At 41.0% G+C, this 12,270-nt stretch overlaps 1 protein-coding gene across 2 annotated transcripts in view; it reads right to left on the bottom strand.

Annotated features, from left to right (window-relative positions):
- The window catches only part of cadm1b (cell adhesion molecule 1b), a 151,082-nt gene that overhangs the window by 44,116 nt on the left and 94,696 nt on the right, over nucleotides 1-12,270 (bottom strand). For both annotated transcript variants that reach the window (XM_079353696.1, XM_079353697.1), the window contains exon 2: nucleotides 3,980-4,000. In XM_079353696.1, the coding sequence (XP_079209822.1) occupies nucleotides 3,980-4,000 (21 nt within the window). The remainder of the gene's footprint in view (nucleotides 1-3,979; nucleotides 4,001-12,270) is intronic.

The raw sequence follows: 12,270 nt of genomic DNA, 5'->3' as shown, positions 1-12,270 counted from the left end.
TATAATTGTATCTGATTTAAGAAAATTCTGAATACGCGAATGAGTTGACAAGTAAAAATAAAAAGTGGAAAAAAAAGTAAAAATAATAAAGAGCAACGGCTCAACAATCCGCATGTGGTGATTTGAAATGTTTACGCTTGTGATAATACGAAGTGTTCTAGAGCTCCTCTACATTTGTACTAAGTACTGCAGAAGATGAGGCAACAGCAATTTGAAGTGTTTTTGATGTCTTTTTTATTTCATCGCTGTAAAAGTAAAATATTTGGCAGTCAAAACAGCAACACAGAGCATCCTCAAAGCAAGGTTATTCTGCTCCCAATCTGTTGGACTGAGAGAAAAGGGAGTGCAATAGATAAATTCTCCATAAGGTTTAGCAGCCCCAAGCAAGGTTGGTCCCTCTCCAATATCCCAGCCTAGGCTCATCTCCAATTCAAAACACACATAAATAACATCGCTGTGATTAGCAATCCCATCAAAGTGAAAACAGGCCACTTTGTGGGACATGGAGGGTTTTTGCAATTGAAGTAAACATTTTCAATTGCCTCTGCATCCTGGTCATGATTGGGTGCAAATGAGGAGAGGCAGTCATTAATTCTGGGTGGTGGGTGGGGGATGGAAAGAGGAGTGGGCAGAGGCATGGCACAGATGACTGGCTGATAAATTCACACTCATTCCAGCAGCTGTCTGGAAGAGTAAAGTGCCTGTATCTGTACACATGGCTACCCTCCTGTTCCTGCATCACAACATACTGAATGAAACAGTCAGGAGGAAATACAGACCTACAGAAAGTCTGAGGAGACTTACAATCTGGTATCGAGAGTCTGGCGCCGACGCCCAGCTCATCAGTTGCACTCAAAATGCTAAACAGCACAAACGGCCGACCAATTTTGACAAAAGTTGACGAAATCGAGAAATATTAGCAGAGCGGCTGCTCCAGCAGAAGTTTGGGGTTGGGTACCTTTGAATCAAGTTGGCTCCAGCTTTGAACTTTCCGCTCTTGTTTTTACATCAAAAGACATGAAAGAGGTGGCAAAAAAAAGAAGAAAAAAAAAACCCACGACAGTCAGCCCCCAATTCCTTTTCCTTAAGTCACGGCTGTCTGCGGCAGTCATGTCCTTTCAAGGAACAGCCAAGACTATAGACAGAGTCATTAACAATAAAAAAGTTTCTCCCTCTCTGACTTTCATGCTGCATTTTAACTGCTGCGTGTCTTTATCCCGCTCAGTCATTAAACCCTTATCCACATGATGAAATGCTGTTTTAAGGATGTTCAGAATTGAGAAGGTTTCTATCTCAGGGTATAATTAGTGCACTGCCATTTCTCCCAGACCCTTTGCATGGAAAGATTTCAAAAATGTCACTAATTTGCCCATTTTTCCTTGCAGACCAGCACTGTTGGACCAATTTTCAAAAAAACGGAAATAAGGCTGTACCAAAGTCCATTGCTCCTAATTGTCCGCTGCCCATACTGTATTTATTTACTGTCCACTTGATCAACCTGAATTGATCCTGGGATCCCAAGTGTAATATTAATACATATATAAACAGATAACAGTTTATCGCTCATTTAAAGTGTATTACATGTAAACTATTTAAAACCAATGATGTGCTCATATTATCCCGGCGCAGAAGAACAAAGTGAAGCAGTTTGAGAGAAATAAAAGTGTTACAAATCCTTGAGGTGCAGAGAGAAAAGCAGATGAGCATGTGTTGCTCTTTCATTATAAAAAGTGGCACCAGCACTTGCAATAAGTGGTGGCAAATGTGACCTAAGATACATGTTGTTTAGTTGTTTTTTTTTGTGGTAACCGTATTATATTTCAGTGTGACAGTAGGGATTGTACATATGGACATATAACATGCTCTATCACCCCCCCTTCTTCTTCTCAAACAAGCCTGTTTGATGGGATACCTTTGTTAACTTGTAATTAAATCTGTGTTGTTTTAAGTTTGGTTTATCTCCTGCTGGGGTTGATAGGCTGCAGTAAAAAAACAACAACAAAAAACCCCCACCAGATTTCCTGTTATGAGTCTTTCATAATAAAGCATTTCAACCGCTTAAAAAGTGGGAAGTTTCATTGTGAAATATTTTTCAGTAAATGTTTATCATTTAAGCTTGAATAAACAAAGATTTTCACACAACACTGTCGTTGGTTTTCGTCTTTAGAGCCACTCCTTTGACTTCGTGTCACAGCCACAGCCCGCTTCTTTAATCATCTTGGACTAAGGTACAAGTTTCAACGTACCTATAAGCAGGTAGACCTGTTGTAATAGAGATTCAAATCCATTCCAGCACAAAGCCTACGTTACAGCTCAAGACAGACCGTCAAGAGACCTGCCACAAGCCAGCACACCCACTTAATGTTGCTGTTATTTGCTGAAACTTGGAGAGGGGGAGAACATCAGTTCACTGGATTGCTTTGCCACAACTCACTCTAACAGTGAACTTTGACATCAGCTCCAACAGGAAGAGGCGCTGCCCTGTGGTCAGTGAGTGTGTGAAACCACTAGCTCTTCTCTGGACAACAGAGTGAAAAAGGCAGAACACCGGAGGGACTTGTTGTCTATCACTAATTACTATTTAATGGTACTTTTCTTTACCCACCACTGTAGCTGGTAAGTTGATCAATCGGTGTTACTTCGTGAGTCTGCACTACGATAATACATCTGTCTAGAGTCTGGAAGGAAGGAACTTTAAGGTTGGAGCAAAATGTGTCTAATTTAACATTTTCCTGCATGCAATTCTCAGCAGGCAAACGCAATACTGGTTTACTGCCCACCCTTACTTGACTCTTTTTATTTAATAAATCTATACACTCAGGTCACAAGTTTGGACCCACAACACTAACAGTATTATCAATAATACAGTATAATATACTGTAATATAGCTCAGCTGTATTTACGGCACTCCTAATAATAGAAGCTTTTTTCTTTATTTTTACAATTTTACACATTTTCACGGTAGCCTACATATCAAAACAATAAAAATAAAACATTTTATTTCACTTTTGTTTGAGAAAGAAATGCATAGAGCCAAATGTGTGCGTATAGTGTGTTCAGGTTTCTCAGTCTTACTTTTGACATCATTAGCCGGCTGCACCTCTCCAAGCACGGAACACCAGTTTACACTTTAAATGTTGAATTCTATATTTTATAACTTTTGGATGGACAATTCTATATCATATCATATCATAAAGTACTTTAGTGTGCAAATGTACAAATGTGATAACTGGCACATTAGTCCTAACCTTTATTGTGTCAGAATCAGTAATGAGTAGCTTACATCTGGAAGGTTGAACATAATAAACAGGAGAATTGCCAACCATTGGGAAATTTGATTTCTCATTTTTAGCATGTTAGCATGCTGCTACTCACACTGAGCTTAAAAAAGAGCTGCTATAGTACTTTAAAGGTTTTTTATTTTTGGCCTTTATGCCTTTATTGATAGGGGAGGAAAGTGGATAGAGTCGGAAACAGGGAGAGAGTGGGGAGAGACATGCGGGAAAGTGGCCACAGGCCGGACGCGAGCCCGGGCCGCCCGCGCGAGGAGCAAAGCCTCGCAACATGGTACGCGCGCGCTGCCGCTGCGCTATCGGCGCCACCAGAGCTGCTATAGTACTTTAACGCTCAATCTTTATGATCATAAGAAAAACTGACATCAAGTTCATTTTGTTTTTGGTTCAAATTGATAAAGTGCACCTTTTAGTTTATATAAGTTCAGAAAGACTCAAGTGACAACCAACTGGCCTGAACAGAAACTGAAATCTGCCATCACATGTGGCAGAATATTGATTTAAGGATTAAAAATGAAAAACAGTGAATGCATTGCTCTCTCCTTCCCGTGCAAAAGGAAATACCAACAAAACCAGCCATTCATGTAAATATGAACAGATGAACAGACTGCTACGGACAGCCAATCAACAGACACACAGAGGCAAGCACTTCCAAATGAACAGCAGGTAGGAAAGAGAAAGAGTACCTGTCACGATTTCAGCAGCTCCTGTAGCAGCGCAGGCATGGAGGGAGCAAAGGAGAAGAAAAACAGACAGGTTTGTGAGCAGACCGGATACAAGCTGAGATACATTCACATTTGGTATGAACAAAAAAACAAATATGATATAAATACAATTGTTACATTTCATTAAATGCAAGATTCATATGCTGTTGATTTAATTTTCCACCAATTAAGACCAACACAAAAGGCCTCATAATGACTCATTTATACAATACAGTCCGTCTATACAGGTGTGTACATAATGAGCCATTTTTCTCTCTTGATCCATTTTTCCCTGACAGAACATTAATATGGAGGAACAGAGGGAGTGTGTGGACTTTGTTTTCTCTCCCTCGCGTCCCTGATTGAGATTCTCGCCAGCTTCCCACTCTGGAGCAGCCACAGCCTGGAGACGTTCCCCCAGGACTTGGGGCGGTGTATCCTGGAGAGGAGAGCACCCGTTCGGAACGGTGCCCACCCAAACTGGCATTTCACAGGGCATGGGAGACTGGCATGTTCCCAAGTCCCTGCAGCAGTGCTCAGGGGCCTGCACCCTTGGGAGAGCTTCCATCATTCATTGTCTGCTATTCATAAACAACCCTCTCACACACATGCACACGCACACACACACACACACACACACACACACACACACACACACACACACACACACACACACACACACACACACACACACACACACACACACACACACACACACACACACACACACACACACACACACACACACACACACACACACACCTCCATACTCTGCAAATCTATATTTACATTTCTATCTTTCACATAGGGTCTTTTACTATATTGACATTTCACTGACTGGAGCTTTTTCACTGTGTACTGTGTGAGCAGATACGCACATACTGTGCACTCCAGTGTAGAGCGCACAGTATGTTGAAGTGACTGCTGGTTTCACCTGTCATTGTAGAGTGTAATAATGGTGTAAGGTATGACACATGTCCTTGTTACAGTCCTTTGTGCATTTTCAATGTGTCAGCAATTCCCTCAGGAGGAAAAAAAAAAAGGGTGATTGACAAATCACACGCGATGGGAAACAAATTCTTAACATTGTCCAGGAGCCTGAAAAAATACATCTCAGCGCCTTTAAAACTTCCAAGTGTCAGTCACAACTTTGTCTTTATTATGTGATAATTCAACATAATGAGGCAAATGGGGCGATTTGAATTCGGTCAAAAGTGATTTAGAGAGACTTTTCAAAGACGCAGATGGTATTCAAGAGAGCTATGATGTATTTCTTTAGACCAATCCTTTTCTTCCTTTCTTTATTTTCTCTGTTTCCCAATTTAATCCTTCTAAATCCCATTACAATAAATTAAACACTATCATCCTTAACTGGTCAATTGTAACCAAACATTTTTTTTAAGATGATTTCATTTTTTCACATTTTGGGTCTTATTTATTCTCTTTGATTTTGGTTTAACCAGTAATAGTTTGTATTTTGTTTACTTTAAATCCAGGCTGTTGTTGGATCTTATACAACTCTTTATTTTGTTTCTATACTATTAAACTATTTTTGTAACTTTTGCGATATTCTCAGGCTTTATTGGTAATGTCCTTGTCATACCTCTCACTATGTTTTAACCTTTGTACTGCTCAGAATGACTCATCTATTATCAAGAGTAAATAAAGTAAGGTCTTTTACCAGCTCTTTTATAAAGAGGCTCGAAATAACACTTATGAATTGTTTTTTGAACTGATTGATTTACTAAAGGGTGAAAAATGTGACAGAAAGGAAATATATTATGATTAATTGATCACCAGACATAAATTGTCTCACCATATTCACAAAGCGGCCCTTTTCCTCGCCCGCTCAAGGAGCGAAGCTCAAATGCTAGCGCGACGTTACACTGCTGTGTTTAGCATCTTTATTTTAGTTTAGAATATCTTTTTAATTAATATCCTATCACAGTTTCTCAATCAATTAACTAGTGAGAAGATAATGAAAAGGGAACAACAACACAAGTGAGATTCTGCCTGTTACAAGATATTACCTACGAAGTTCAAAATGTTAGATTATTTCATTTTTAAGATAGGAATTTGTTAGTAGCTAATGTTAGCCGCTATCTGATGGTGGCCACCATTTTTTCAGTCGTTTTGTCGTTCTGAAATACGGCAAATGTACCTCCAGGTTTTCAATGTCAAATGTCTTTTCAGTATCTAAGTAATGAAGAAGCAGTCAAATTATTCTTAGATTCCCTAAAGTGACTGACAATAAATGGGAAAATAGCCTCTGACTGACGATGGTGAATGAAGAACTCTGGATGTGTCCAAATCCAACCAACCCTGAGGAAAGCCCATAATGAGGCTTTTGAGCTGCTTTAATTGCCAGGTAATTATAATGTTGTAGCAACATTATGTAAATGAGTCATTATCATCTTGTATGTGCAGTGTGGTCTGCCCTCGTTTTGTGTTACTTTGTCGAGAACGTAACCCAGAAAAAAGAATCACCAGAATACTGGGGCCATCTCAGTGTTTAATCTTGTCAACAGGGACCTATATCTAAGCAGAGCGACTTGTGATATAGTGTGGTGACACCTTGCCTAACCCTTCAGTATGATCCACTTCCTGCTGGTGGCCTCTGAAAGGGCTATATATAGTGTTGTGCTGTGTGTGTGTGTGTGTGTGTGTGTGTGTGTGTGTGTATGCAGTGCTTCCAGTCTCTCCTCTGTACCTGCAGCACATTAGGTAGAAGTTATGAGGTGCCAGCTCCACTGTGATTAGATGTCATGGCTGTCGCTCTGCTTAGACAGCGCTGATAGACAGATTTCGGGGGGAAATGTGTGTGATGGCATCCGTGCCAGTGCAACCGTTGCACCAATCTGTCAATCACGCTGGATGAGAGCAGGCAGGCCAAGCGTCCTCCAAATAATGCCTGTCCTTGTCTCCTCACCTCTTTTCATCCCCAGCGTGCTGCGTTCTGAGGCAGAAAAGTGGAATCCTTCCTCGCTAACAGTGCTGCTGCATTTCCTTCTGAAAATTGTTGACATTTGAAAGGGCATTTTCTTGCACTGCGTTATATTTTTCTATAAGAAGTGAGGCTCTAAGTGCTGTGGTATTCAGGCGTGTGTATTCAAGCCATCACCACCCCAATGAATCTGTACGGTAATCAGCACCATTTTCTAGTCACTGAGGCAAAGTGAGATCTCAGGAGACTGAGTGTCTGTGTGGCAAGAGTGGCACAGCCTCTCGCTCTCTTTCTGTCTATCATTGCTGCTCAGTAAAAGCAGTGGGGTAACACTAATTAGGCTTCTCAGTACTGGTGTGATGCCTTTGAATTAATGTTTTTTCCTTTCAGGTAAAGCACTCCCTTGCTTATTTATGTTCATGATCTGGAGCGTGTTGCATGTCAGACCACTGTGTGATTGCGCTGTATATGAGGACACACCAGAGCTGGATGCTGGAACCCTGTGTAGTTTCAGCTGTGTGTGTGTGTGTGTGTGTGTGTGTGTGTGTGGAGGGCTGATGTCTTGCTGTGTGTAGCCCACTGTGTTTTCATTTAATTAGAGGGATTAGAGGTGGGCTTCAAACTTTTTTTCTTCAAGGAAATGGGATAGAGAAGCGAGCTCCTGCAGAGTGGACCCGATAAACACGGACGGCTTCTGAGGTCACGACTGTCGCAAAGAAAAAGGATCAAAGGGTTTCACTGTCCTCGCAAAGAGAAAAAAAAGACAGTGTCCAACGCCTTACACCAGTCTTTGTTGTGATTTTCAAATCCACATTAAAGCATTTGTACATTACAGATACATAAAGGCCTCATACTTTGCATTTGTAAACTCTGCAGGCCAAACAAGCCCAATTTACTGTCACGTTTCCAGCAGAAGTTTCAAACAACACAACAGCTACATCTTCTTCTCAGAGACAACTGAGCAAACTCCACACCAGAGTAATTATTATTTGTTCATGGAGTTGTTATTAAGACAAAATGCCGACAAAATTACTGACTGCAGCTTCTTACATTTCACTACTTTATTTGTTTCTTTGTTTTCTTTGCCAGCCAAAAAATATCCTAGCTTGAATGGTTATTTAGATTAGCGGTTATTAGTTTCAAGTAGGTCTGTGCTGTAAAAAAAGTGACTTAGTGTGTTCCGATCTTAAACAGACCTAACTATGAGAATCAGTTTAGATTACATTTTGTATGATAAAATATTCCCTTAAGAAATAGTGTAAAATACTTCAAGCTTAGTGCAACTGTAATTATCATAAAATAAGTGACACATCTGGCTACTACAAATGCAAATCATAAAAAGAATACAACTTAAATATTGCAATAGAAAACATGTCAATATTAATTGAACTGAAGTTATTTCTTCAGGCCAACAGCTAAAGAGAAATGTTTATAGCAGAGAGAGTGGGGAGGGGGGCTTTGCACTGTGCAAAGGGCACAGTGACAACAAGGACTACATATCTTACTCCAGACAAAATGAGAATCTCTTTTTGTGAGGATTACTGTGAAAATTAATTTATAGGGCTGGGAAACTTTTGGTGTCTCACAATTTGATTCGATTTCGATTCTTGGGGTCACGATATGATTCAGAATCAATTTTCGATTTAAAACGTTTCTGGATTCAAAGTCTATTTATGAATTAGTACATACTTCAGGATCAACTCCAGTCATCTGTGAGACTGAAATAAAGAGTTAAAGAGCTAGCTTTAATTAACATGCTTGCTACCTAAGGCTCATACTTTAAAAAAGATGATGCATGTAAGCCTTGTTTTCTCTTACAATGGTAACTTAGTGCATTATTCAGCTATTTATTTACAGCCTTGACCTGCTTCTTTGATTATCAGCTCTCAGGTACGTCTTAATCCAGCCAGTCAGAGTGATATCAGAGAACACTCACCTATAAACACTGCAGGGAATACACTGATTAATTCTCCCCACAGCTGACTGAAACATATTAATCAGGTAAGCTTACTAGAGATGCAAAGCGTGTTCTTGCTCGATAAACTGTGTTTAAAAAAAAAAAAAAAAGGAGATTTCGCAAATATTCCCACAGAGGTGGTTAATTGCTCACTGTTAATGAGATACGCTTTAGAAAACGTCCAATTCAGGGATCGGATGTTTGTGTTGTGCTCACGAAAATCCAGGAGGACATGTGTAGCTGAAGACAGCTTCTCCTCTCAGAGATTAAGGGATTATCCTTCAGAAATGCTGTCTGATAAAAAAGACGATATTGAATCTGGTGCTCTGCCTCCTCTTAGTGAAGTGCTGGGGGCATCTCGGATTGAACATAATTCTCACACACACACACACACACACACTGGGGAGAAAAAGGGGCTGGAATTATTAATACAACATCAGATTTTTTTTTCTTCACAAACACACTACAATTGTGAGTAATCTCATTAGCTGCTGTGTTATGCCGCTCACAACACACATGAAATAAGTTTTCTGCATCTGACAAAAATAAAGAGAGAGAGAGAAAAAAAAAAAGCCAGCAGGCGCTTTAATGACAGATCCGGTTGTGTTCATCTCTCGCTGTCGCTTCAGAAATAAAAAGAGCGCTAACATATTTCGACGACTGAAGCTGCCAGACTGCTGTTCCAGTTAGTTCACATGACAAACACAGAGCACAAATTCAGCAGCATCTTGTCCCTAACTTAAAATATAAAGCTCAACGCCACAGTGACACATAAATCAAAAGATAATTTGACACAAAAAAACGATGCAGGACGTCTCAAATCAACATAATACGAGGCAGGGAGAGCATTATAGTAACACACTATTAAGTCACGGTGATTGTGACAAATGCACTAACTTCACAGGTCTATAAATCACCAGACAACTGCATTTGCTGGGAGGAACAAAGATTTCCTTTTTCCTACGAGGCACAATCATTCACTCTGTTATGTTAACAAGACTGCCTGACTGAGCATGGACTTAAGTGCAGCAGCGGCAGCAATATGCTCTGAAACCCAAAACTGTGCAGCAGAGAAGAGATTCCCCCGCTTAAATCCGAGGCGAAGCTTAACCTCTGGCAGAGTGACTCATCACATCTCATTCAGCCCATCTATTTCAGGATGACGTTGCATTTTTTTTTTTCCTCTCCATTTCTCTTTCCTTCGAGGCAGAAGGGGAAGCTTGGAAGCCTCTTTTCTGTCTGTGTTTTGTAAAAGAAAGTTGCGGCGGGAGAGCTGCGTCTGTTACCACAGGAGAGAAACTGGAGCTGTGATTCAACACGGATCAAAACGCATGCAGAACAACAGGAATCAAAGCCTGCGAAGAGTCTTTCGAGAGGATTTTTTCCCCCCCTATTCTGTACACCTATAGTATGGCTCTTGCCAGGAAAAACCCATGAGCATTGTTAACAGAACTATCAGCATGCATGTGTGTTTGCTGTCAGCCAGCACGTCTGCTTACTCACGGTGAATGTGCATACATCTGCACAAGCCTCTCTCTCTGCGAGTGTGTGCGTCCTGTGTGTGTATGTGTGAGGGGTAATTAGGACATTAGGAGAAGCTTCTGACAGGCTTGTCATCGCCACAGCCGGCCCGGTGGAAAGGAGGTGGTCAGAGGGGTAAGTGGGGGTCCGGCAGGGTCAAGAGACAGCTGCTGCACCACCACTCACTGTCTGGAAGCTCTCAGAGAATATTAAAACCCACCGGGGCCCTCGGCCAAGACGCTCTCTCATTTATGGAACGCACAAAGCTGCTTCACAAGGAGGGTAAAAACTAATTCATTCCAACGTTATGAAAATGCTATTGTTTTTCATCCAGAAGCATGAGCACATAAACATAAAAGGAGCAAAATAAATGGCATTGGCATTGAGGTAATTGAGGTTATTTTGTAAATCAGTGAATTTAAAATGAATGAGCCCTGTTCCTACTTTAACACGTTTCTTTTTTTCCCCTCCTGATGATACATCTGTGTGGTCTGACGACTCCTGTGAATCTGTCTCCAGCTGAGAGAGGCTCTATTATTGCAATACGAGACATATTAAATACATCCTCCGAGGCTGATGACCTTGGCCATGACATACCATTAATTGTATGGATGGATTATCATCATCACAACAATAACATGCCTCCTTCTCTGCTCCTCTCCTGCTAACACCTGTGCCCATTCTGCGCCTGCCTCCGCTCATATACTCATAATCACATCTATCAGCTCAAAACGTTAACTGCATCCGGGGACGCTAAACACGTCCATTTGTTTGCAGTTGTAATGTCTTTTGTGTGCCTCAATCAGGCACCTGTCAGACACACACCTGCTACCTCCACGCTAAGAGAAAAGGCAGGAGGGCAGGCCTTTTGTTTCTGCACAGAGTTTATAATCAGCACGTTGTTTCCAATCTTCTTCCACCATTTTTCAATTTCCCATTTCCCTTTTCTCAGTCAAATCACTGCTATCAATCAGGTGCATGTTTGAGAGAGCAGAGAGAGTGTGTGTGCACGCACACGCGTGTGTGTGTGTGTGTGTGTGTGTGTGCATGTCTGTGTGTGAGACACAGAGAGAGAAAGAAGGGGGAAGTTCCTTGATGGAACCATCTCCAGCCCCAGGCCTCATTAGTCAGAGTCTGCAGGAGGAAATGTGTGTGTGTGTGTGTGTGTGTGTGTGTGTGTGTGTGAGCGAGGGATGGTTATGTATGTGTGTGATGAAAATGAATAAGAGTGTGTCTGTCAATATGAGGCTATTTAACATTTCCCATTCCACCCGAATGATGCACCGCAGACATTATGCTCTCTATCTGAGTTTGTCTAAATGGATACTCAACCCAGTTCGTTCTATTATATTTTGCCCTTTCCCCTCACTATGCTTACCGATATCATGACAGAAGATGACCTATAATGTCGCAAAACAATCTCTGTGCCGCCATGACAACATCTTCTGCACATCAGCGTGCCGTGCTGGGAAAACATCTCAGAAATGAATGTGTTTGACGGAGGTGTCAGTCAGTATGAATCAAACCATTACAGCTGCACAGGCACAATCAATATTATGAACATCAAATCATACAGTATATCAATATGATTTGGACATTACAACTAGTACGACAAAAATAGCACAGTCTGCTGTTAACATTCATGAGGCACAAATTAGGCAACAAATACAAACTGTGAATAAAGGATGAGCAAACACAACAAGTCCAGATTACCGCCAACGTGGCAATACGTTCCATGTTTTACTGAGTGTATTGATTATACAAGAGATCCATTTGAAGTGGCCGCACAAAATGGCAACTATAGTAAATTTACAATGGCAGGGTAATATACGGCTTCACTGCTTTCATTTA

Source organism: Symphodus melops (assembly GCF_947650265.1).
Source record: "Symphodus melops genome assembly, chromosome: 10".
Classification (NCBI taxonomy): domain Eukaryota; kingdom Metazoa; phylum Chordata; class Actinopteri; order Labriformes; family Labridae; genus Symphodus; species Symphodus melops.
Note: the sequence above shows the minus strand (reverse complement) of the source record. Positions and strands in the feature narration are given on the sequence as shown.